The sequence below is a fragment of the Oryzias latipes genome, chromosome 5 (assembly GCF_053564925.1).
Source record: "Oryzias latipes strain Hd-rR chromosome 5, Olatipes_Hd-rR_3.1".
Lineage (NCBI taxonomy): Eukaryota > Metazoa > Chordata > Actinopteri > Beloniformes > Adrianichthyidae > Oryzias > Oryzias latipes.
This window is the reverse complement of record NC_136241.1, coordinates 34,049,846-34,077,065: the sequence shown is the minus strand read 5'-3', so window position 1 is coordinate 34,077,065 and position 27,220 is coordinate 34,049,846. Positions and strand designations below refer to the sequence as shown.

Sequence of the window (27,220 nt, the reverse complement as noted above, 5' to 3'; positions counted from 1 at the left end):
AGGGACGCATTCACACCGGCAAGTTTGATGAGCACCAAGGAAAAGAGTGGTAAACACGGAGTAGTGAGGAGGTACACGCACTCACTACTACAAATTCATCGGAGGATTCGCAGAACTAGCACTTTTTTTTCTCCCTGCTTCTTGTCTTAGAAAAGTGAACGGCATTTTAGAACCAGTAGGATTCTTCCAGGCAGTTTGGTCCGTTCCAGTCTTTGTGTGAACACAAACCAGACCAGACAAAGGTGTGAACTTTAGTTTCCAGGATGGTCTTTCAGACTCTTCTCTGAACACACGGCCCTTTCAGTAGACCGAAAACTGACTATCCAAGGAAATGAGCCCTGGAGGGAATCAAACCCACCAACATGAATGCATCGTTAACCCTTTAAAGAATTACTAGAGCTCTCCAAAAGCAGATTCGCGCTGATATGCAACAGTTTATTGTAGAGTTTACGCAATTGACCTAAACCAGCTGATTCAGACACAGAGAAAAGCAGCGCCTTCACACTAAACTGTAAGCGTTTGCCTGATCGTGTAATTGTGTCAATGGTTGGAGACTTACAGTAGTTTAAAGTGTGTGAGAAAGTGAGAAACTGAAACTGCAGGTTTCATTTGAGTTGCTGCCGTTTGGTTAGAAAAGGCCTTAAATAGCGCGGATATAATCTTCCTACAAGAAACTCACCTCAAAATCTCGGATCACAACCGATTGAAATGTGGCTGGGTGGGGCAGCTTTTTCATTCTTCCTTTCAAGGGAAAGCTAGAGGGACTGCAATACTTATAAGAAAAAATATCTCTTTTACATGCTCCTCTGTCCTGGCTGATCCGGCTGGCAGATACATCATAGTTACTGGCTCACTTTATAATCTTGGTGTTATTTTGGTCAATATTTATGCTCCCAATTGCGATGATCCTTCCTTTTTCGCACGCGTTTTTGGTCAGATACCGTGCCTTAACACACATTTCCTTATTATGGGAGGAGACTTTAACCTATGCCTGAACCCTGGGCTGGATAGGTCGTCTGTGAAACCTGGATACTCTGTACCTAAATCTGTTGCCCATGTTCAATCATTCCTCTCCACCTATGGCGTTTTGGATATCTGGCGTTTTTTACACCCACAAGACAGGCAATATTCCTTCTTCTCAAATGCGCATCAGTCTTACAGCAGAATCGACTATCTCTTTACAGATAACAAATTGACTCCAAATATTCAGCTATGTCATTATCAACCAATTGTAATATCTGACCACGCCCCTCTTGTGCTAAAACTGAATATACCTGCTTCCTTTTCTCCCAGGAGACACTGGAGATTTAACTCTCTTTTACTGAGTGACGAAACATTTGTAGATTTCATCTCAGACCAGATCTCCTTTTTCCTGGAATTTAATCTAACATCTGATGTCCCTATTGCAACTGTTTGGGAGGCTCTTAAGGCCTATCTTAGAGGTCAAGTGATATCTTTTATGGCCAAAAAGAAACGTGATTCTGTATCAAGGCAGAAAGATCTGGAAAAACAAATAGCTGATGTGGATCAAAGGCACTCTCAAAACCCCACACAAGATTTATATAAAAAGCGCTTGGCACTCAGTGCTGAGCATGACAGGCTCACATCACACTCTATTGAATACTTGTTAATGAAAAATCGGAGCAACATGTATGAACATGGGGATAAGGCAGGTGAAATACTGGCGAGGCAACTGAAAAGTGCGAGGGCCAAGCAAGTTATTCATGGGGTTGCTGCACCAGATGGCACAGTTTTGACTGACCAGCAGGAAATAAATGATGCTTTCCAATCTTATTACTACAAATTATATAGCTCTGATAATATGTGCAACTCTAACCTTCTTTCTGAATTTTTTAGAGACCTACCAATACCCACCCTGAGATCAGAGGAACTGTCGAGGTTGAATGCGCCTATACAACAGCAGGAAGTCTTGAAAGCAATTAGGGCTTTACATCCACAGAAATCACCAGGCCCCGATGGTCTGCCAAGTGAGTTTTATTCTACTTTTGCTGAAAAACTGGCCCCTTTGATGACCACAATGTTTGCAGACTCTTTCTGCAAAGGTACTCTTCCTAATAGTTTGAACCAAGCCAGTATTACTTTACTCCCTAAAAAGGATAAAAACCTACTAGAGTGCGGTTCTTACAGGCCAATTTCACTCTTGAATACTGACTATAAAATCCTGGCTAAAGTCCTTGCCTGCCGACTCGAAACTGTCCTGCCTAGTCTAGTCTCTAATGACCAATCTGGTTTTGTTAAGGACCGTCGGTCATTTTTTAGTATTAGACGGCTTTTCAATATTTTATACACCCCTAGTGTAACCGAATCTGAATGCCTTCTTTCCATGGACGCTGAGAAAGCCTTTGATAGGATTGAATGGAAATATCTTTTTGAGACTCTAAACAAATTTGGGGTCGGGTCATCCTTTCTATCATGGGTCAAGCTTTTGTATACTTGTCCATCTGCTACAGTACTCACTAATAATACCTACTCCAAACCGTTTAGTCTGCACCGTGGTACCCGACAGGGCTGCCCCCTCAGCCCACTACTCTTTGTGTTAGCCATCGAGCCCTTAGCAATAACAATAAGGAAAAATAATTACATTTGTGGCATTTCAAGATGGGGTACAGAACATAAGTTAGCCCTTTATGCGGATGACCTCCTGCTGTTTATATCTAAGGCTAAAGACACTATCCCTCACGTTTTAGAACTGCTTGGTAAGTTTGGAACTATCTCCGGTTACAAAATAAATCTGCAGAAAAGTGAGCTATTGCCACTTAACATATCTGATTCAGCCATGAAGGAAATTACTCTCCCATTTAAGATAACAAGAACTAGCTTTGTCTATTTAGGAATAACTGTAACACAAAAACCCTGTGATCTGTTTAAAGAAAATTTTGGGAAACTGCAGGTGACAATACAACAGGACCTGGCTAAATGGTCTCCCCTCTACCTCTCGCTAGTTGGGAGAGTGAACGTGGTTAAGATGTCTGTATTACCCAGATTTCTATATCTATTTCAGAGCATCCCCGTATATATCCCTAATAGTTACTTTAAAAAACTTGACTCTATTATCTCAGCGTTCATATGGAACGGCAAAAAACCACGGCTGCGCAAGGAACATCTGCAGAAAGCAAAACAACATGGTGGTTTTTCACTTCCAAATTTACGCTATTATTATTGGGCTGCTAATCTGTTTTGTGTGACATACTGGGCACATTACTCTTATGATGTTGGACCGCCGTGGGTGGAGATGGAAAAACTTTCTGCTGGACCTGGTCTGTTACCCTCGGTCGTTGGTGCAGCACTCCCACTGACTAAACCTCTGACTATTGATAATCCTGTAGTACATAACTCGATTAAAATCTGCCATCAATTCAGGAAACATTTTGGTTACTTAGGGATGAGCCTGCAAGTTCCAATAGCATCCAATACATTCTTCCAACCTTCATTGTTGGATGCTGCATTTCAGAGGTGGCGGCGACACGGTTTGACGACCTTTAACGATTTATTTTTTGATAATCAATTTGCCACTTTTCAGCAACTGGTCGACAAATATAATGTTCCTAACTCAGATTTTTTTAGATACTTGCAGGTGCGTCATCTCATCATGACCTCCATCACAGGGTTCCCTATTAAACCTCCTCAAAATACTCTGGATAACATTTTGATCTTCAATCCCACCCGGAAGAAATCCATCTCTAAATTGCTTGGCATGATCTCAGCCATAGAGTCTTCCTCGATGCTAACCATTAAAACATATTGGGAGCAGGATCTTGATGAAACCATTAATGAAACAGACTGGGAAAATATAGTGAGGAACATCAACTCATCCTCGATTTGTGCAAAACACTGTCTATTGCAGTTTAAGGTTGTGCATCGTGCTCACCTCTGTAAAGCCAGATTAGCCCAAATGTACCCACAAATTGATCCACTGTGTAACAGATGCAAATCAGCAGAGGCCACACTAGTTCATACTTTTTGGTACTGCCCCAAAATACAGTGCTTTTGGGGAAATATATGTGAGGCACTTAGCTGCATCTTGGGAGTCCAACTGACTTTAAACCCACTTATATTTCTGTTTGGAATAAACAGCGGGGCTCCGACATTGCCTCCAGGTGGTCAGAGAATCATTACTTTTACAACTTTACTAGCTCGACGCCTCATTCTGCTTAAGTGGAAAGATGCTGCCCCACCCACTTTATCACATTGGATTCAAGATGTGCTTTACCATCTTAAGCTTGAAAAAATAAGATTTACTGTAAGACAATCAGAGCATAAATTTTATAAGGTATGGAGACCATTTCTCAACTTTTATAGTTTACCATCTACAAGTGTAACAGAATGATGCCGTTTTTTTTTTTTTTTTTTTTTTTTTTTTTTTTTTCCTTCTTCTTTACGTGTGTATTAATATATTTGCACTTTACTTATTTTTTAATTTTTTATTTTTGTAATGTATATGCTATTTAACCTATACTGTGACAGATTTTATATATTCATGTTTCTGCTTATAACTTGCACCATTTTATTTCCTTATATTTCCATCACTAAAATTGATATTGGTGTATATGACACTGACAGCAGCAGGGGGTGGGGGACTGGGTTTTGAGTTTGTTTGTTCTATGTTTTAAAACTGAAAACTTAATAAATATATAAAACACTAGAAAAGGCCTTAAATACGGTGAACTGTTCACTTATGGCATTTCAGGGTTTTGTTCAGTTATCGGTGATGCCATTTCCTCTTGCCAGTCCACACAGACAGGTATGAGAGGAACTTCAGAGCTGCCGTCTGAATCTCCATCACCCTGTGATGGGAAGCACACCTGCCGGCGCATTAGAGTCAGACTTAAGCCATTTTTGGCAGGCGTACAGTGGCCCTCTTCCATGTTCCCACGCTTAAATAGCAGCGAGGCACAATCCTGTGAATGACTGGCACTTAATCTCACTGCTTGTAGACCCGACCAAACTGTCACAACTTTGCAAAGCGCTGAAGTCAAACAGCTACTGACAGCAACAAGAGTGAACGCACAAATTAACATTAACATCAAAAGTTCATGCTTTATGCAGCACATATATGCACCAATGTGAGCATGTCAGCCACAAGACACAATGGATATGGGATTATGGGATGCTTTCAACATCTGAAGCCAAGCATTTGTTGTTTTTTTCTCCACTCTGAAGACGAGATGGTCTCCTTTCAACAGGTTTAACACAAAAGCCACACCCAAGGGGGAAAAGGAGGAGGGAAAAAAACAGTACTTATCTACAAGCAATCTGTTAAAATAGGTCATTATCGCGCAGGCATGCTGTGAATGCGCCACATACCCAAATCAATACACCAATCGCTATATTTAGTAAGAAGGTCGCAAGGAGGAGTTAACAAAGCCCTGCAAGGACTGAAAGACATCAATGTATCAGCAGTGTGCCTGAGAGGAGCCGACTCAGTTCTGAGGCAAACTGCTTCCAATTGTCTCATCTAGTGAAGGATGGTCTGTGGAGGGACGAGGCGTTCACACGACGGCTGAAAATGTCAGCGTTCTCAATGCCATCCAGCCTCCAAACAGACCATGCAAAGAAACACCTTCTCCATCTGTTCAAAGGCTGAGAAGACAATAACCGTCTTTTATTTTTCGCCAAAATCCTCGCCGTCCTCATGACTTTGCGTGTTGGGAAGAAAAAGGCCATGACAGCCGACGAGCAGAATCAAAACAGACTCATTAATAGCTGTGACTAATGTATTCCAGACGGCCCTTTAAGCCTGTTACTTCACAGGGGGCAGGATGACTGCACCGTGTTTGAAGGCGGCGGTGACCCTGGAGTGTGTTGACGCGGCGCCGTACAAAAGTATGTTGATGGGGTGTAATGAAAACACCCTGCACATGAAAATGCACCGATACCCCCAGCTCTAAAACCCCCCAAAGTCAAAAGCAGACCTAGCTGAGTGCAGACCACACAGTGACCACAATAAACCAGAACACCGGTCCCAGCACGGAGCGAGCATTTCCCAGGCATCAATACGCTGCCAGGCCAACGCCGCCGTTGGAGTAAACACCAGCGGGTGGTTAATGTCAAACTAAAGGGACTGGATACGCGATTCCTCTGTTTGCCCGCTTGCTTGGTCTCGGTTTTCATACTAACTATTCCTCAATGTGTCCCTTTCCCCGGATCATAAACAGCTGTTGATCCTTTGTAAATCAGAAACATCAAGCTTTTTGCAAATATGAAACTGCTGCTCTTGATTTCACTTTGGGTTTTTTTTCTTTATTTTTGTTAAAAACTGGCTTTTATTTGCACAGATTTTATTGATTTAATGGATACTTTGACCAAATCCAGATCCGTCTGGATTATTGGGTTGGAAAACTGTCACTTTTTAAGAAAAGAAAACATATATGAATAGAAAATAAATGAGTTTAGACATTAATAAAAAATTAAGGATGCAACGATTCATTGTTTTCCCACGATTCGCTTCAAATAATAAATCTTCCGTAAACATCCTGGTATGCAGTGGGGGTGCAGTGATTCCCCACATGTCGGTGGGATTGTGGCATCAAAAATGAAATCATCTGGTATATTATGGCAAAAGTCCATCAAATTAACAGTATTCACTTCCTTTTTGCAGAAGCATCTAGTTTAGAGGTTGATAATTCATTTCTAAAATCATAAAGTCCAAGTTTGGACAGTAATATTTCAGAGTTGCGGTAAAACATCTGATAAGCCTTTTATTTTTTCTGCATAAGGCATAAAAAGATCAGCCTCCAATTTTGCCCTCTATAAATGTCCATTTAGAAGGAAAACCCTTCAAGGCTTTACTGTACACTACACCCCCAAGACCCAAAGGGGTCCAGGAGGAACAGGAAGACGATTGTCCTAACCCGTCAGCTACAGATGCATATGATGTGCTGCTAAGAATTTCTCACTGACTAGATAAGGATTAGCCTAGCGGCTTGTGCTTCGCCTTTCATCTTCCAAGCGGGGTTTGAAAAAAAAATCTGTAGCCTTTGGATGAACCCAGCTCTTTACAAGAGTTTTAAGAATGTCAGAAACTGTGTCGGACCGTACCTTCTCGCCGAAAGCTGAGAAATTTCAAAGGCAAGCGAAACAGCTTATTATACGGGGTAATTTATTTGCTCTGCGGCTGCCCAGGGGGATATAAAAAGTTTTAACATCCAGAAAATTCTGTAAGTAGTCCATTTACAAAGCTGAGCTGTCCCCCGCAGCCATGAGAAACCATCCCCCTCAACCAGGCTGCTACAATTAAACCAGGCCAGGACTGTTTTCCTGCTTGCATCAAGAACGCCGATCTCAAACAATTACAGCTTTAATTTAGCACCATGATTGAAAATACAATAAGACCTCAGTAGAATCTGAAAGATAGTGATTGGAATGACTGTTGTCACGCCACTTTCTGACATTTCTATCATCTATTGACAACATTCAGACTGAGAATTTAAACATTAAGTTCAATGGACACATGAACATCATCGGGGGGCCTTTCTGTGTGGAGTTTGCATGTTCTTCTCGTGCATGCGTGGCTTTTCTCCGGGGACTTCGGTTTCCTCCCACCTTCCAAAAACATGCTTCATTGGTTACTTCAATCGTCCCTAGGTGTGAATGTGATGTGTGTGCACGGGTGTGTGATTGTGGCCCTGCGACAGACTGGACACTGTCTAGGATGTCCCATGCCTTCGCCAAAAAGTAGCCAGGATAGGCTCCAGCAGCCCTGTGACCCCGGAAGGGACCAAATGGATTAGAAGATGAATGAATGATTATCCATACATATGACCAAATGATGGGTCACCACGATGTTTTGGCTGTTTGGTCACTGCGAGGCGCGTACGCACCCTAAAGGCAGTGGTGATTAAGGTTTTAAATGGGAAAAGCCACTTTTACACAAAGAAAGCTGTAGAGACGTGTGTTCAATTTCAAACACAAACTCCGAAACCCCCCAGACGACAGAAAACTTGGCCAACTTTTGAGATGAGATTAGCCTGCCTGGATGTCTAAACATTGTGAGATTAAATCCCGGAATCAAAAAAAGTCCTAAAAAAATGTGCCTGTATGGGTTGTTGACTTTGCTCAAACAGTGCCGGGGCCTTGAAGGTTACATAAAGCTCATGTGGAGGCAATCACCTCACAGGGATTCACTGAGGTCACAGAGAAGCTGCCCTTCAATCCAAGGATGCTCTCAGTTTGTTGATTCTGCTTACTCTGTGTCCGGCTGCAGAATTAGTTGTTAATCGGACTCGGTGTCTTTGTTTTCCTCCGAGAAGACCAGTGTGTGCTCTCTGAATGTAAACCATCTCAACGTTAAATAATTAAAGCGCAGAAATGAAAACGGCAGGAGTCTGTGTCTAATGGGAATACAAAGATTTCAAAAAGCTTTGGTTCTGCAGAGTGACGAAGACCACACAGAGCCAGGGACAAAAAGCAAGATAAGTGAGTTTTTAGATGTCACACTGAAAGTCATGTTCTGCAAATGTTGAACATCTTTTGTTCTATTTCAATCTGTGATATTTGACTAAAAGATGAGCTTTTTCAGGTCGAGCATGACAGGTTTTTTAATAAAATGTGGGGAAATACAGTTCCTGTACACATTTTAGATTTTTTTTTTTCAACTTTATTAAACTCACAGGACTGTGACATAAAACTCTTCACTGCACACAAAGATAAAAAAACCTTAGTAATAAAAAAACAACATTTCCTTAAGTTTTAGAAATAAAAAACATTTTCTCTTGACGTTACGCTACTGGAGAAAATCGTTTTGGGTGCAGTGAGGAGGAGGGAGACCACCTCTCCTGGTTCTCCGTGCTTTGGATGGCGGGCTCCAACGCTGACGGAAGACAAACAAACTGCTGCTCCGTCTGGAATTCCTCATCTTCACCACACAGACCTCATTTTCCTTCACTTCTTTTTTTTCAGTTCGACCGTCTTCCTCCCATCTTCTCACCAAAAGAATCAATGGGAAAATCAACGAAACGGAAAATATTTTTGATGTCACTGTGTGAACTTATTCTATGGATTATTGGCTCATTTGACTCTGAATATGCATCTGTATGAAGAACAGTGGATGTAACATGACATGAGTAAAGACCATAAAACACATTAAACCTCTCCCGCGTTTTAATCTCATAAACAACATTAGAACACTTTCTGAACATTTAATAAGTCCAAAACCAAACACAGTCCATAAATGTAGAGATTGTCAAACATTTGCTGCGATGATTGAAGTATTTATGCTACGGTGGCCTTGAGGTGTTTTCAAACACGTTTTTATGTTTGCTGATTGTTTTGGTTTTTAAAAAAAAACATTTTTTTTTGTTATTTTTTTTCCTTTTTTAATTGTTGTTGTGACCTTTAACCTGTTTTAGTGTTGAGTGATTTATTGATGTGATTTGGACTTCAGGGCCACCGTAGTCTGCATCTTCCTCTCACTTTTGGGATAACAGTAATGTGGGTTAAATCCGCCAGCGCAGTCATTTTCTTGTTGACTGGGTTTTTTCAGGAAACACTGATCCTCCAGAGGGATTCCACCGTCTATTCCTCTTGATTGCTTTTCGTCTTTCATCCAAGCAGATGCTCTATTTCTTTAGCTGAGAAAATGACTGAATTCCACCAAAAAGAGAGCCTTTGAGAGGATGCACATGAGGAATGTTTGACAAAGCTGCTGACAGGAAAACCAGGAGCTCCATATGGATGGATGGACACTCTGTCAAAGGCAAAGGCATCATGAACATGAGCATCCGTTCTCGGCCGTGTCACCTTGCTATGCTCTCATGGAGAAAAACTGAGAGTTATCTGGAGGTGTTACGAGACAGAAACAGACCAACAGAATAGAAATGCAATTCCTCCAATCCAATGACCAATAAGATCAAGGGGGGCCCCGAGACTTAGGAGGTCAAATCTCTGCGAATATGAGATGCAAAAGATGGTGTTGGATAATGAGGAGTGTGACAGAGGGGCGTACGGAGCAAAGCCTGGCATGTGCAAAACCATGTGGAAAACGTTTACGAGCTGGAAGGCCGTGATCTCTGAGCGCAGAGAGATTCCAAAGGATCGCAGGTCACATTATCACTTCAACGGATGATAAATGTGCTGTGGAGATTTAGACAACGCACTTTGTGTGTGTGTGTGTGTGTGTGTGTGTACTTTATGCTCTCACAATACTCTAGGCCTGCGAATGAAATGCGGCTGCAAACTCTGAAAAATGTTTCTTCACTGAACAAACACAGTTGTTTTTCTTTTATCCAGACAAACGTTACACGTCTGATGTGCAAAAGACCAAAGTTACATTTGAAAAATAACCTGGAAATGAGGACTGATCGGGCCAGTTGTGAACTTGAAAGTGCAGCACATGACATCATCAGGCAGGACGATGGTTTTACCCATTGACCGTTTCCCAGCTTTGACAGATTTACTGCTGACTTCAAACAAAAAGAAAATATTCCCTTTCTGCTTTCCTCACTGGCTCTTTATGATGTCATGCGTGGAACATCCAGCTCTCGTGTTTTCAGAAGGAAAATACTATTTTTATGATGCAGTCACATTTTTGGCTCGGCCTGCGTCGGTGATGCTTCGTTGTGGTCACTGGCAGATCTACAGCTATGATATAATTTAGGCTTCGTTTGAGTCTAACGTGTGGCCGGCCTTTTCAGCTGATTTCAGGGATGGAGCGAGTCAGCTGGCGGTTCGTCTCTCAGGTCCTGTTCTAACATGACGTGCAGATAACAAGACAACAAAAAAATGATGTTTTCTCTGCAGACAAGATTTGTAAATTCTACATTAGAAGATTTTTTTTAAAAACTATATTTAAATAAAAAACAAAAGAAGGAGACTTATGATTATATATGGAATCGTAGATGAAATATATAATGAACTATGGAAAAACCACATTTATTAACACTGAAACTGGAGTGTATTTGGAGTAGACCTCGGTTTAAAAATCAATGAATCAAAGTTGAATAGATTTTCTAAAATTTCCAGAATTTCTAAAAAGGTTGGGAGTCAAAGTAATGCTTGTTTTAGCGGTGTGCATTCTTCACTCATCGTAGGTCTGGTCGTGTAGAAAAGCAGTGAATTTACTCCCAACAAGACCTCCTGGATTTGGGTTTTCCCACCGTTGGTTTTATTGAATTCGTTGTTCATTACACACTACACTGCAAGTATCTGCTTATTTCTGTACCTTTCTAATCAACCTGTAAATCTGTTAATCATAACTGTAGTATAGTAGTACTATCCTGTATATTGGATTCATATCCACCTCATATCTACATGGATCATTAAATTGTATTTATTTTATGTTTATATCCTGCCTTTTACTGCTTGTTGCCCTCATGTGTAAAATAAAAATAAAGTTCATTCCAATCTAATCAGTCTGTGTTTTACATGTTGCAAACAAGGTTACAGTTATAGTGGATATGCTAACATCGCTAACACTTCTAACGTGTTACAAACAACTTCTAGAGTTACCAGAACTCAGTTAATAAAGTCTGACTGACTGGCAGATTTATCTCAGACTCTTTTGTCTCGCCTTACAGTTCAGTGCGCCTTATGCATGACGCAAGTTCAGAAATAGACCTTTCACTGAAGGTGCAGAAAATCCTGTGTAAGGTTTAGGGTGAAAGTCTTTGTGCATGAGAGAGCTGCGTATAACTTATAGATACAAGAAATGTGACTCGAACCACCTCGTCTATTAACACTTTTATATGAAATCTAACTTATATTTTTATTGTTACGTAACTTTCCGAGCAACAAACTATTAGGTTTTCCACTTCCGTTTTTGTCTGTAACGTGCAGCAAAGTACAAAAATAAGAAACAGACCATATCAAAGAGAGATCGATGCATTTAGGCTGAACAGTTAATTCGGTTTTATATCCATTTTTGGGCTTTCTTTGTGGCTGAACACACACAAAGACCAAAGGGGTCAGTCAGGCTTATGATCATGATAAAAATCCAGTTTTCTGAATGCTTTCAAATATTGCTGCAAATACTGACTGACATGTCCAGATGTAAAAAAAAACAGGCTTCCTTCAAACACTCATCACAGGCTCTCGTTGGATCTAAATGAAACGATTAGTAATGTAAATGAAAGGATGTCGCCTCTGATGTAGCAATCAAGTCACGTCGGCTCGGCTGCCATTTACCAGGCAAAAGTTGCAGAAATGAACATCTGCTCAAGCGCTAATTTGTATTCCTTCTGCTTAACTAAACAGCTCCAACAGCAGCCATCAATCAGCAAGGCTAAGTGTGGCTTTTACTTTAACATCATGTTGTCTAAACGCAGACTGTGTTCACGTTTGGATTGCTGTCCTCTGTATTCTTGCTTTTGTTGCCGAATGTCTTCCCTCGTTTCTAGTGCGCAGCGCTCAATGCAGCAAAAAGCTCAAGGGGGGGGGTTGTTTTCTCCTGCCTTTTGTGGCGTTTCAACCCAGAGGAGAGTCCTCTAGTCATCAGTGGGGCTGTTGCCACTCGTGCTGTTAGTCAATTAGAGATGCTATTAAAGATGGCGTTGGCGAGGGAAATAAAGGCATCTGTGAGGATTGCTCTGCGCCCATTTCCATCCTTAAACCCTCTCCAGACAAAGAGACGGCAATCATTGGGATTCTGACATGGGGTCTTATTCGCCTTCTTCCACCATTCTGTTTTTCCATGAAATCATGTCTGTCCATCTACCTTTACACAACTCCCTTAACAATTTTTATCTATTTGGCTAAAGAGTCAGCGAAGCCTTTCCTCTATAATCCAATTGTTCCGATACAAAGCCGTCAGCCGTACCTCGGAGCACGTACCGCAAACGGATGCATACCTCACCACGGGACCGTCACAACGAAGCTTGTGTTGTTTCAAATTCTGCATACCATGACTTAAAACATTTACTTCACTTTCATTCATGTGACTGGCAGACTACTGAAGAGCCTGTTGTGTGGAGGTAGTTAAGTTTGTTGCGTCTCTTATGCGGTGAATCTCTGTTTACAGATGCCAGTGAGTGTGGGAATGGTGGGTCTGGTTCCAGTCCGTTCTGGACTTTCAGGTTGAACTCTTTAACACAGGACCTTTAGCTCCTGGAGTGAACATAGCAGTACAGTAGAGAAGTGCTTTCACAAGCTACGTAAATCAGTAAATTCTGAGAAAAGCAGTTTGGCGCCATTAACCCTTGTGCTATCCTAGAGACTTTAATGTTTGGAGTTGGGTCATCTAGACCCACTAAACAGTGCTCTGAACCTTTTTTCTTCAATGATTTGTGATCTTCACTGGTGTCCATGGATTACATTCAATTTCAATTCAATTTTATTTGTCTAGCCCAAATTCACAACAACAGTCGTCTCGATGGGCTTCGAAGTAAAACATGAAATCAAAAGGATCATGAATACAAAGAGTTCAATAGGAAAATACTAAAATGAACTAACAAACTGACTAAGCTATACTGGCATCCCTGCCCTTAGACCCCCCTTCGCGGTAAGGAAAAACTCCCAAAAAAAACGGATTCCGGAAAAAACGAAGAAACCTCAGGGGTGGCCACATGAAGGAGGGATCCTCCCCCAGGACGGACAGGCGATTTACCAGAACTCTTAGAGAAGAATTAACTTATCTAAATCTACAACTACATATTTAAAGTCCAGCAGACGAGCTTCATCCAGCCGTGGTTGGGGGGATAGTCAAAGGCGCGAGTCGAGCCGGAGACAGGAACCACAGCCAGGTGTAGGAGCAGGAGCAGAGACGAGGTACTCGGTCAGGTACAGAGCAGAGACGAGCCAGAGACGAGCCAGAGGCTTACATGAAATTTTTCCACCTTTATCCACCTTTGTCATGGTAGGGAGAACACGTCAATGGAAGGGTGGGGGGTCATCTAAGATAGCACAAGGGTTAAGACAAAGTGTTGCATTTTGGTGCTTTAACAAACCGGTTTTCTTAATGTCAGAAAAAGCTGATTTACGTTGATTCCCTGAATGGACAAAGAGACACAGTATGTCAAAGAGTATCTGCTATGTAGGTGTCGTCGGAAAAATCTCTGGTGTTGAAGAGTTAAAGAAAAATAATTAACATCAAAACTGGACTGTGCCACCCCTCCCCACTGGCGTTCCAAACAGGAAGTACCTGCTGTCTCTAAGAAGCCGGAATCCCATAACCCCACTTCCATAGAGAAATAAACAGCTGTTACTCAGTCATTCTATTGGTCAGAAGAACCATTTTTGATCTGATACCTTTTTTATGGCATCTTCATTTTTTTCATATTTTTTCTGTAGTTCAAGTTTTCCAAGTTATGAACTGGCCAATCAGATGCCTCAATAAAAGTAGGTGGAGCATGCAGGCCCCCCCCCCAACTTGCAACAGTCAAAACGTTTCACTGATGTGGTGTAGCCTGCGTTCAAGTGGTAGGGGTGTGGCCTTCCAACAAGCTCACTCCTGAATGGTGAGAGCGGTTGTTATAGAAACTAAGACTGACTCGGACCAATCGCTGCTTGCTGACGACGTCTGGCGCTAAAGTGGCGGGAATAAATAGTGACCGAACGGACTTCATTTTGTTGAAACTGAAAGTGAACCATTTTTCACTGACTCTGTCCAGTTCTCGGGTACAGTCAATGGGCAAAATGTAGAATTCCACAAACAAATCTTATATGAATCTTTTTGAAATGAAGGAAAACTTCTTGTTGGAATTATCTAATTCTTAATAAAATCACAGCCATTTATTTGACTGAAGTGAAACATTTTTCCTCTTCCACAGAAGCCACGAGGCCAGACACACACCATCGGGCCTTCCATTTTTCATCCTCACACTCAAAACACCACCATGAACGGAGACGTTGTTATCGCTGTGACAGATTTTCCACTGCTCAATAACATGGGCCACGCTCCCACCGTCCAGACCCTTGAACTTACAATAGCATGGGGTTAGATGATCAGATTACACTGAAAGACACACATGGGCATTGTTGGGGAGGTTTGCAATTCCACCCATGGACATGGCTCTCATTGTGCCCAACCAAAGGGAATGCTTTTCATTTTGGGGGGGAACAAGGCCAAACAGGACCTCATGTGTCTCAGTGGTGCACCATCTCCTTAAGGCTCTATAGAGAAATCAGATCTCCCTTTTCAGAACTGTCTCTTTAAAAAAGCCTCATATGCTCCTTTCACTCGCAGTCGGGAAACTTAATCTCACTTATAAGACAAATGCGGGGGGGAAAAACTCAGCAATTTGATGTAAGAGCCCCCTTCTGGTGTCAATATTGTGACAGCTTTTATGACAGCCTAATTATTTGTCACAATTTCCGTCAAGAGTTCAATTGTTACATCACTGATTACAAGTTTGGGAAAAGGAGATGAAAGAACTAAGCTCTGTTTGTTTTGTTCATCCTACGGTTACCACCACGGCTGCTTTGTGGGGTTTGACATCAGGATCCAGCCCTGACAGAGGATCTCTTACCAAACCCTGGTTATAAACTCCCACAAATTAATTCATTACCATGTTATATCAGTGCCAGAGGCACATCTTTCATGAATCAATTTGCTGTCCAACCCCTGTGAGTTGAAAGGCAACAGTCAACCATGGCTTCCAGCATGGATATCAGTTTTCAGTCTTTAGGAAAATCCGTCAAAAGCGACGACAAGCTTCTGTCTGTAAGTGCTTTCCAACAACCAGAGAACAAAACAATGATTTGTGTCTTTTTGGGAGCATTCATAGTTTAAAAATAGTTTCTCCCTGTATGAAACGGCAAAGCCTACTGTTTTGATTTTGTTCCTTTCGTGCTGTTTTAATGCGGCGTCGTGGGATCAGGAAAAAAAAACGGAGAAACAGCAGGAAGGCTTGAAATCTGGGCGTTTATTGTAGGAGCAGTGGAAGCTGCAGTGACGCTGATGAAGAGGAGAACACACGCTGATTGTGTTTTGAGATCAATTGAGGGATGCTAAAATCTTATGGACATTAAGAAAGAAAAGAGAATCACGTCCTAAAATCTCATTTACCCAGAAAGAACACTATAACTGAAGGACACCCTGGAAGTCCTCAACCCACCACTCGCAGTAAATCACATGTAGGTCAGAAAACAGAAGACTTTCCTTTGCAAAGATGCAGACCGAGAGCGCCATACTGCGCTCAGAAAAGCTAACTCCATACCCCCCGTAATGGCCTGTCTTCTCCTCATTAGCAGTGCGGGCCTGGCCGTGTTTACTCGGCAGCCGTCCGCACAAAGAGATACTGGAGGATGTGCTTTAATTACAGGCACGCAGGTGGGTGGTTTGTGGTTCCAGGCGTCCTCGACACGGCTCCATCCTGCGGGAAACACGCTGCCACGCTGTGTGGAGCGATCAACACATCAAAGCGCTCTGACCGAATGCTAGCTAGCCAGTGCAGTCGGGTCACGGCACTTGTAAACGTCCGGTGAAATTGTGTTTTCAAAATGTTTACACACTTTTTCCTGTTTGGGACTTTGCAAATAAATGGTATTTTGCTGAACAGAGAGAGGAACTATAGAATTATATTTAAGGCTCCAGATGTGATGTTTTCATTTTTTAATTCTATAGTTTCTTGTAAATCTCTAGATTAAAAAAAAAAGTAGAGTATAGTTTGTATGTGGAAGCAAGCTTTCAAATTATAAAAACAAGTCAACTTTAGAAAAATAAACCATATTTTAATACATTTCTCTTCAATTTGTTCCAATTTTTATAAAAAAATATTTAAAGACAAAACTCCTGTATGTTTTTATGACCTCAAGTAGTTAATTATTTCTTCTGTGAATAGCAGTGATTTAAAGCTTAGAAGAACTGAACTAAACCAAAACTGTATATATAGTAGTTGTTGTTTCACTTTCGGCTTTTCTCATCTGGGGTTGCCACAGCGAACGAGTCGCATGATAAACTTGGCAATGTTTTATGCCGGATGCCCTTCCTGACGCAACCCTCACAAAGCAACCGGGCTTGGGACCGGCACAGAAGTAGAGAAGGGAACAGGGAGCAGCCCGGAGTCGAACCCTGGTTTCACGGACGGAAGGCGCCGCAAACCAGCACAAGCTAAACCGGCTCCCAAAACTGTATATATAGTAGTACAGTATATATATAGGTGTACAAAGGCAAAAGTTTTAGTTCTGATTTAAGTTACAAAGAAAATCCTAATTAAATCACTGTGTTTTTATTCTGCCAAGATAGCAAAAGGGATTGTGCTGTTTCTTTTTGATAAATCTGTTCAAAGAAAACTGTGAAGGCATCTTGGAACAGCATAGGAGGAAAACGTACCTCGACAAACAGTTCCGTTTTCCACCGCCTCATTTCCGGCTTTGCACATACAGCGGCCAATCGGCACCATCCACTCTCCATCCCCGTTGCAGTAGAGCTTGATGGGCACGTCCACCTCCTCTGCGTTGGGAATGCAAACTCCCCTCGCAGCCACGAGGGAGGTGCTCTCAGCGCCTGATAGCGTCTCCTGGAACAGCGCCCCGTTGGTGATGATCCGAGGACACTTCCGGTAGAAAACCCGGACGGCGATGAGCGACATGCAGCCTCCGTAGTCCTGGAAGGCCAGGTAGAAGCCGTTCTTTGACACAGGGCCAAAGCTCCTGACCTCAGTGTTGATCTTCATCACTCTGCCTCCAAGGTCCACTTGGGAAAAGCTCTCGTCTGCTGCGATGGTGTCAACCTTGATCCACGGGTTTTCCATCCAGGGCGGAGAGTTCCTGTTGGCCGTGTCTGAATCGGACTCATAGTAGTACAGGTTGAAAGTCTCTTTGCATGAGCCGGGTACATTTGGGATGCTACTGCAGTCCCTCACGGAGAACTTCATCTCCACGTGGATCCGCTGAGCGCCCCGACGCCGTATGTATTTTGTCCGTACCCAGTTGTTCTGGTTGCTGTCGAAGACGTTACAGACCTGGTACGTCCTTATGGTGTTCATGTTTTCATCATAACCGCTCACTTCCTCCCACTGTTCAAGACACAAAAATACAGAGTTAAAGTTTTCTATGTGTGCAACTCAAGAGAATCCAGACTTTCAAAAAGGAAAAACAGTCTGTAATTGAGACACATAGTTTCCCTGATTCGTTCAATTAGGTGTAATTCAGCTGTAAAGCAGTAAATGAAGCGCGTGTTTCTTATTAATGTAAACTGTCACAAAGCCCCACTGATACCTCTTTTCCAGCAATAACAATTATGTTTTCATGGGCACTTTATAATAACTTTGATTATGTGCAGTAATCAGCTTCAGGCAATATTTTGATTACATTATTACATGGTGAGAAGGAACATAATATCTTTAATAACTCATGATGAAAGGATGCATTAGGCTAGTCTGAGGGAACAAATGAGGAGTAGTTTATCCATCATGTCCTTATTTCTTAATGTAACAACCTCATTTTCAAGGCCACACATTATTTTGAATATAACTTAAGCGTGTTAATACAATCAAGAGGAATAGGAGATAGCACGAGCTTTGGTAGGACTCTGAAAAACAGTATTTGTCATGTAGGACTCATTTGGCTGTCAGAAGAAATACAATCGTATTTTTTGTGAGTATTCACTGTTAAATTGCAGCTTCTGTTATCAACAAGCAAACCTGGAAATCTGGTTTTATTTTCAAATGAAAGTGGAAACATTTGTTTGACAGAGGTGACCTTAGAAAGGGCTAGTTTTCCTGCAGTTCCTTTGGGTTTTGGTGTTTTACATGCATACATTTACCTCGCCAATCTGGACTGGAGTCCAGATGAAGCCTCTCTGGACCTCCTGCCCCCCGTGGCTATGGATCAAACTAGCTTTAACACTGAGCACACCAACCACCAAGGAGGTCATGACCTCAACCTCAGCCAAGAAAAAAAATACCCCCCCAACAAGTTTGCATCTGGTGCACTCACTACCGACTCCCCCTTTCACTCTTCACTTCACAGCTGATATAATTTCACAAATTAGTGCCCACTTAGAAAGGATTCTGACAGATTTTGACGGGTTGGGAGAAGAAAGTCACCCCACTTGTTACAGATGCACAATCGGTCAAACACTTTCACTAATTAGAGCAGCTTTGGTTCTTAAATCAAATGTCCCAATTAATCACTGACAACGAAATGCTTGTTTTGACGCAGCCAATCACACAAGCGTACCAAAGAAAAGAAAACTTAAGCTATATCCCAATTCCCTCGCTACTCCATTTAACCCCTAAAGGTGCAGGGCTATCCAGTGTCTTGGAACTTGGAGTAATTTGGACAGATGCTCACAACTTGTTTGTTTTTTATACGCTGAATATGACATCACCCATTTCAAAAACCTAATAAATGTGAACATTTTATGAAGACTATTAATGAATCCACAATGTTCTGATTTGTAAGAAATACATGTACATACAGTTTTTTCAACAACAAATCATTCAAACGCAATGCATTGTGGTCTATATTCACTAGTACAATGAGCATCGATGCACACTAGTTTTCGCAAAGACCTCTGGGAAATTTCCAGAGACTGGACTTTGGAATTGGAAAAATGGCAATCGCAGTACACTACCTACGGAGTGGTGAGAAAATTCGGACAAAAGTAAAGATTGGCTGCTTGTGAAAAAACAAACAAAATTCAGCCTTCCACTGGCCCCGCCTTTAAATCTGGAGCAGATCTGGACGACGGTTATTCGGACAATCAACGGTCCCATGAATAAATTTCCAAAACCACAGTTGGTCTTGTGTCATTGCAGAGAATGGAGTGATTGTTTTACAAAATAGCCTCTCGGTATGAAATAAAACCTATCCGTGCAGATAGTATTTATTAAACCATAAAAAAGGAATAAAGACAATATTTTGGGGTTGAACTAATGATGGCCTAAATCTAAGTCATCCAAAAAGGAAGACCTTGTTCTGAAAGTGTAACATTTCCTGTTCATCCTATACTGAGCTGGAGCAAATGGTAAAGCGTGTTTCGAAAGGGTCTATGATGGCGGTACAGTCGGAGGGGAAGTCCCGTCTTCTGCCTGAAACTGACAGACATCATCTTCCCGGGTCACAAGCAGCCATTGACCTTCCCACTTGTGGAGAAGCAGGAGGGAGTCTGTGGGCCAATTAGACAAGAGCGAACAGCCTGTTCTGTTGAGCATGGAGCAGAGGACAATCACGGTTTAATAAAATGAATGTGGAGACAGGTGGGGTTGCCACTAATGAGGGATGTAGACGGGGCAAACTCCAGGAAAAAGTGTTGGCAGTGATGAGGGGGGGGAGGGTTGAGTCTGACAAAAAAAGACCCCAAACAAAATGTGTTTTGATGAAGGGCCCCTTTTTTTTCCTGTCATGGCCTCTTTGCCCTTCTTTCATCACGGCCAGTGGAGGGAAGCAAATGGGGCATAATAGGAGCCTAACGATCAAGCGTAGAGTGTTAAATTAGAAGAAACGTCTTCATTTTCACGGCTTTTTCCCCTTGGACTGCGCCCTAAACAGGTGGTCATGTGTTTTAAGTGAGGTAGGTGGAGGTAACATCAGCCGTGGTGCATGTCAAAAAAGATTAGTCTCAGGCGAAGAGCTGACCTTAGATTAGGATCAAACAAAAACCGGTTACATGTCTGGTTTCCTAAACGATCGGCAAAACAGCTTCAGGCAAATACAGCCGGCGGTGGAATAATTTAAAAAGAACCTTAAAGGACAGCCTTCATTTTTGAGACACCGGTGACCCTCTTTGGTCCTGTAGCTCTCTAAATGTATAGAACTAAAGTCATTTCCAATATACATACAAAAACACAAATTGTCTTGTGACTTTTAGGAATGTATTTGGCATGCAACAAATTAAAGTTGGATCAACAACGCATTTCATTTCATTTCATTTCATTTCATTTCATTTCATTTCTTCATTTCTAGAGCACCTTCCACCACCACCCAAGGAAGCCCATAGTGCCAAAAACAAGGACAGCAGAATACATTATATGATCATAAAAGACATAAAAACAGATTTAAAACAGATATTGAAAGCAACAAAATAAAAAGGCAGCTAGGCAGATACTAGGACACGATAGTGGAGGAACAGTTTGGCTTTAAAGCTCCCCAAAGGTGTAACTGCTCTGATAGCCAATGGCAATTGATTTCAGAGTTTAGGAGCCGGCACAGCGAACGCACGATCGCCCCCCGAACTCAGGTTTGGGTCTTGGAACCAGTAACACACACCGGTCTGCAGAGCGCACGGACTCTAATAGGGGAGAATGTTTAAATGCAGACTAGAAAGGTGAGAAGGAGCAGTACCTGCCAGTGACTTAAAAACAAAAACAAGAATTTTCATAAAAATCAAGCTTTGCACAGGCGGCCAGTTTAATGAGACCAGGAGCGGGGCTGTATGCTCAGACTGCTTCTTCATTTAAAGTTTGAATATGCTAAAACCAGACCGCTTTTATTTTGAAAATAAAAATAAAACCGGCACGCTGACGATACAACCAGTAGGTGTACATATTTACCTGAGAGATAATCAGGGGCAATTATCAGGAGCAGAAAAAGGAAATATTGATCATGGCGGTTAGCATACGACAGAACTGTGGGGAGAGACTACAATGCAACACTTGAGTCGCATGGAGCTGCTGCAGCTGAGCGAGGCTCACTAAGAATGAGGGTCAGGATCAATATCACTTATTCTAGTCAAGGAGAAAGTTCAGCTGACCTGAAATCCATTTATGTCAATGAAAATAGCTCTCTGTTTTATCCTGGAGCCAGCCGGATCGCACTGTCAAAGCTGAGTTATAGACTGGAGTTTTTATCATTCAGCAGGAATATTTGAGTTTTTTAGTCGTTTCATGATTTTTTTCTTAAGACCAAACTTGTATTTTTGGGTATCATATGGCAAACGTTTAGAAATATCCCAAGATCAATGATTCTTATATCAAACTACCATTCCTGAAACTTTTAGATACATATAGTAGTATAATAGTCTTTGTCTGTATGTCTTTTTAGTGAATGTATTAAAATGAAAGTAATCTATATTTAATCATCATCCTTTATAACTTTACTTATAACAGATCAGAATCATCCAAAACATACCAGTCCAGTCCAGTTTTGTTTACTCAGTTTGTTAGTTCTATTTAGTATTTTCCTATTGAATTCTATGTATTCATGATCCTTTTGATTTTATGTTTAACTTTTTCAATTACCTATACGAAGCCCATCAAGACGACTGTTGTTGTGAATTTGGGCTTTACAAATAAAATTGAATTGAAAATTGAATTGAATACCACATAACAACACAAAGATTTAGATTAAAGATAAATTATATTTATCACTTTAAACAATGCCATTCTCTAAAACGTAGCTGACTGCAGTTCCAGTAGATCGATGACAAGAAGATCGTACATGAAGACAAAGCAAAATCTCAAAAAAAAGGGAACAACTAGAAAACACTGACAAACCTTTCATCTAAACTGACAACAGTGTTTCCAACAGAAAACACTAACTGAGTGTTTTCCTCTTTAGCCTCCTGAGAACTGACACGTTAGTTTATGTCCTCAGTTTTTTTCGATTGCATCATTTGACTCATTTAAAGTACTCTACTAAGTCCTGATGTGCTTAAAACAGGACATCTTGGCCTTTCTCGTGTGTTTTAGGGGGGTACAAGGAACTTTGAAATCTTTGGAAGACTTGAATTGATAACGGTAATTTAGTTCATAGTGTGGAACATATTTAACTCAATTAGCTTTTTTTTTTAATCTTGATAGTTTTACCTTAAAAATCAGAACTTTCATAAACACTTTACTTTGAAAAGGTATTTACTTCCAGTGAAGGAGGTTGGTTTAGTTTATGTACTTATAGTCCAACATTATTCTGTATTTTTGAGCTATAACTACAACGCCTGATGTATATTTTCACTAAACTCTACTGATTTAAAAAGACTGAATCAGCGATCTGGACTTTGCAAATATCTGTTCTAGATTTTTCAGGAACAGATATCCGAGTACTTTGATATCTGCTACAGCCCTAATCAATACTTGTTTTTTTAATACTACATTTTTTTCAAGCATTCATTGCCATGTAAAAAGCAGCATGAGCCACTTGCATTCATTATTGGTTGAAAATGTCAGTTACAACACCGTTGCTCTTTTTAGCGGTCCACGAACACAAAGAGAGGCATTGCAGACTCATATCCTACGGATTTCGTTTGTCGTCTGTTACAAACCTGAAAGATGCTACAATACAGAGGGGTGAATAAATACGTCACTTATCCCTTCTGGAGAACAGCAGAACCGCGCCAACAAAAGGACAACGGTTCTAAAGAAATATTTGCACGGTAAATATGACAGTTCTTGGTAAAACGGTTACTTGTTTGAAAGTACAGCCACAGCCGTTGTTTCTGTTATTTAGGGGTTTAGATTTGAAAATGAGTCAACCAGAAGTCCTCTGGATCAATGAGATCAAAGCGAGTCGTTCCTCACGATGTCAGCTTTTCTTGGTTTTTATCAATACGTCTACAAACACCTCATTCCATCAGCAGACACCAGTCCTGGGTAAACGGTTCAAAGGTCCAAAGAGAGGCAGTGGGTCCGACATCCCAACAGACTGAGGCAACAGGGCTTGTCCCAAGCACTCCGGCAAAAATGTACGACAGAAAGGATCCAATGATCCCATTATCCTCATCGTTGGGTCAAAATGTTGAGATTAGCTCAACAGAAATGCTGTCAGTTGGACTAAAATGTCTCCACATCCAAGAAATATTAGGCTTTTACTGCTATTTGGAAAATAATCACCTTTTATTTTCTTTGATTTTAACTGACAAAATAAACTGTTGAGGACTACTTCTAGTCGACATTGACTCTACATCTTCTAAACCGATTTCAATCAGGACATTTTATGGCCACATTTCAAAGGCCATTCCGCTTGGCGAGCAGATGACAGGTTTGTTTCAGATCAGCGAGGCTCTACGGTTATGTGATTGTTCGTTTCATTTTTACGGCTGAAGTTGTTGGTGCTTTAGAAGCATTAACCATTTTCGTGTGAACTCTAATTTAAGAAATTATTTTTACAACAGCAAAGATTGATGTCAAACATAAAGCCTTTGAAAGGCAAAAATGTTTTTTTCAGGCACCGAAAATGTCTCTGACAAAAGTCAGACACATTTGTCAAGCGGCGTTATAAACAGACTTTCAGCAAAAACCAAACATCCAACGATTTCATTGTTTTCGCATCAAGTCCGTCTGGTATTTATCACATTCTGTCAGTCCAATGTTTGAATTAACCGGCGTTTGCCTCATGGACCAGAGCCACATTACATATCGCCGTTCTATCACTGACAAAGGTAAATAAATTATTCACACAAAAGCAGACAGAAAGACCCAGCGGAAAACTCGGAGAGCACGGTATTTGCAAATGTGGGAAATCTGTTCCAACAAGAGTGCCTTCCCTACAGGGACAGGGGACAAATGACACCCAGTGTCTGCATTCAATTAGAACCAAAAAGGCCATGAGAGCCAAACCCTGAAGGAGGCCGGGCCTCTAGGAGGAGGGCCTCGCCCTCCCAGAGCCATAAGTAGAAGTGTCTGGTGCCGGCCAGCCACAATTACTACTGTCCGTGACACACGCAGTCATGTGGATTGTCTGTTATTCCCATTCATTTGCTCATCTCTTTGGATTCTTCACTAGGAATCGTTGGTTTCTTCAGGCGATCCAAAGGTTCAGGAAATTACTTGCATTAGGAAAAGTAAGGCCTAAAATGTACAACGTCTCGGTTTGCCACACAGCGTCCAGCAACCGCAAACTGGACCCAAAGGGATTCCAACGCGTTGAGTCGTGGATTTCTTAAATCAAAATCAATTTGATTAGCAAACATTTTATGCTGGACACTGTCTGGTTGCAAAAGTCTGTGGTGCCGTGTGTCTCCACATGATGCCGCATTTTTACACATCCGTAATGACAATCGAAACCACAATTCCGCCTTATTGTGCGCGAGACCTCAGTCTTCCTTCAACAGTACTGGCATGGTCCGCTGGAGGCCAGAAGTCTATTAATAAAACTGCTGCCGTTGTCAGAACCGCAGAGCAGGAATGAACCGGTCCGGTCATTTGTTTTATAATCTGACCACCTAAAAACACACACCGCTCGTTAGCGGGCAACTCACCTGTCATTGAGGTAACCCACTCTAAATGATTGCACACCTTACGGTCTCAGTGGAAGAGCTTTAAAATAATTGTCTGTTTATGTAACTTGATTGGGAAACTTCACCGCACAAACCAACCTCATGACTCAGTTGTGTGAAGTGGGACTTTTATAGAGTGGACGGCCTGGTTTTAGATCTCAGATCCCCAATGATGGAAAAGACAAATGACTATCATTTAAAGAAGAAATAGAGGAGTTCTCGGGCCAGAGAAGAAGAGGGTTATAATCAAATTATAGAAAGTGTGCTTTAGTACGCTTACATATACATTACTCACTCCTCTTGGCTTAATAGGCCTTGTCATATGCTTAGTAAGATGACAATGATGGAGCATTTCTGCGTTCATCTTTGCCGTTTCAGGAGTTGCCCACCATGCCATGCCACATTGCGATGTATTTCAGAGTAGTGAAAGCCAACTGCTGTTCCAGCGCTCTGCTGGATGTTACTGATCCTCCGGTTAAGCCATGCGTCACAGCAGAAGTGTAAGACAATAGTTTGTGTAGGGCACCTCTTGCTGTTCCACTGAGTGGGAGAGCAGAGCTTTGCCTCCACACCTGTTGCCCTGCATGGGCCTCAGGGAAAAAGCTACCCCCACCACGCTCATTCCCCCCCTCCCCAGTCCACCGGAACGCTGCGCCACATCCTCATAAAGCGTCAGGGCCCACGCGGATACGGCCGATCCATACCTGACTAAATCCGGGGGGATTAAACGTTTTGCATTTTATTGTTGACTGAAACTCTGCTACATCATAGCGGCAAAAGGGCTTTCACAAGAAGCCAGAAATGATGTGCGCTCAAAAGATTTAAGCTGATATTGTTGATTTTTTTTATGTATTTATTTTTGTTATGAAAGCTTTAAGAGGAAGTCTCAGAGACATCATCTGCTACAAAAGAGAATGAACACAACAAAAACTACAGAGGTGATGACTAACACGCTTAGCTCTCTGTAGCTTCACATTTAAACTGTTTTCTTCTATTTGTTTGACTTTGGAAATTTTTTTTATACATAGAAACAGAACCATGTTTGACTCAACCGACTTCTTATTTATCTGGAATATTTCTACCAGTGAGGAAGTGAGGAAAAGAAAAGAATCAGGATTTAACAGGGATCTACTTGAAATATGGATTTTTTTGCAACTTTGTCATCAAGCACCAAGTTTGCTCTGTATATTATGTGTTGAACAACTCTCTAATGTTATAAAGATGCTGCTAATAAGGTTAAATTCAATGTAGATTTACGTTTTTTATTAGTATTAATATTATACGTAGACAATACCAGTTTGTATGACTGTATTATTTATTTTGTAGTATTTATCCTCCACGCCTTAAAAGTTGGGCGAGGCTGAAGTTAGCATCCATTTTTTTTACTCACTTTGCTGGTTAAGAGAAAATCTACAACCCCTTTTTAACGGGTCCTACACAAAAACTTACAGTTTAAAAACGTTTAAAACCGGCTGTGAATATTTAACAGAAAAAAAGATTAAATAAAAGGGCAAAGTTGCCTTTATTGTATTTTAACAAATTTAGAAATGAATTCTAAAAAATTAACACATTTGTTCCATTGAATCTTTATCCTCTGTACAATATCTACAGACGTCTTCAGACTCTCTTTTTAAACTGCATTTCAATTTGGAAATTAGATTTTCTAGAAAACGGAAGCTTAAAAAATTACTTAATAAAATAAAATAACTTTGAAAAGCTTAAAAAATGCCAACTTCAGCCTTGTACAGACCAGCCATAGAAATTATTGTCTGCCATTAAACCCACCCGTGGCCTAAAAACGGTTGGCAACCAAAGGCCGACGTGGTGAGAGCGCTCTCTCTGCAAATCGGATCCAGAGTTGGCAAAGAAAAGAACTGTCAGTTCTTTGGTTCTGACGGTAGAAAACCAAAGCCAGGAGATGGCGTTCCCTCCAGGTCTGGAGCAAAGGAGTCCTGGTTTCATGCAGAAGCCTTTGATGTTGAGCTGTGAACGGCCAGCTCTCTTTCCGCGGTGTCGGTGAAAGAAGACACAGCCGAACAATGGTGTAATTGAAGCCGTCTTCAGCTTCAGCCACAGAGATGTAAATACTTGAAAATGGGGCTGCATGTCTTTACTTTTAAAGGGAAAAAGATGAATCAGCAAATACCGCTGTAATGTTGTTTCTCGCATTTG

The 27,220-nt window shown here is 41.4% G+C and overlaps 1 protein-coding gene across 4 annotated transcripts in view; it reads right to left on the bottom strand.

Annotated features, from left to right (window-relative positions):
* ephb2b (eph receptor B2b) overlaps positions 1-27,220 on the bottom strand; it is a 148,135-nt gene that overhangs the window by 67,569 nt on the left and 53,346 nt on the right. For all 4 annotated transcript variants that reach the window (XM_023955298.2, XM_023955295.2, XM_023955297.2 and 1 more), the window contains exon 3: positions 17,225-17,909. In XM_023955298.2, coding sequence (XP_023811066.1) covers positions 17,225-17,909 — 685 coding nt within the window. The remainder of the gene's footprint in view (positions 1-17,224; positions 17,910-27,220) is intronic.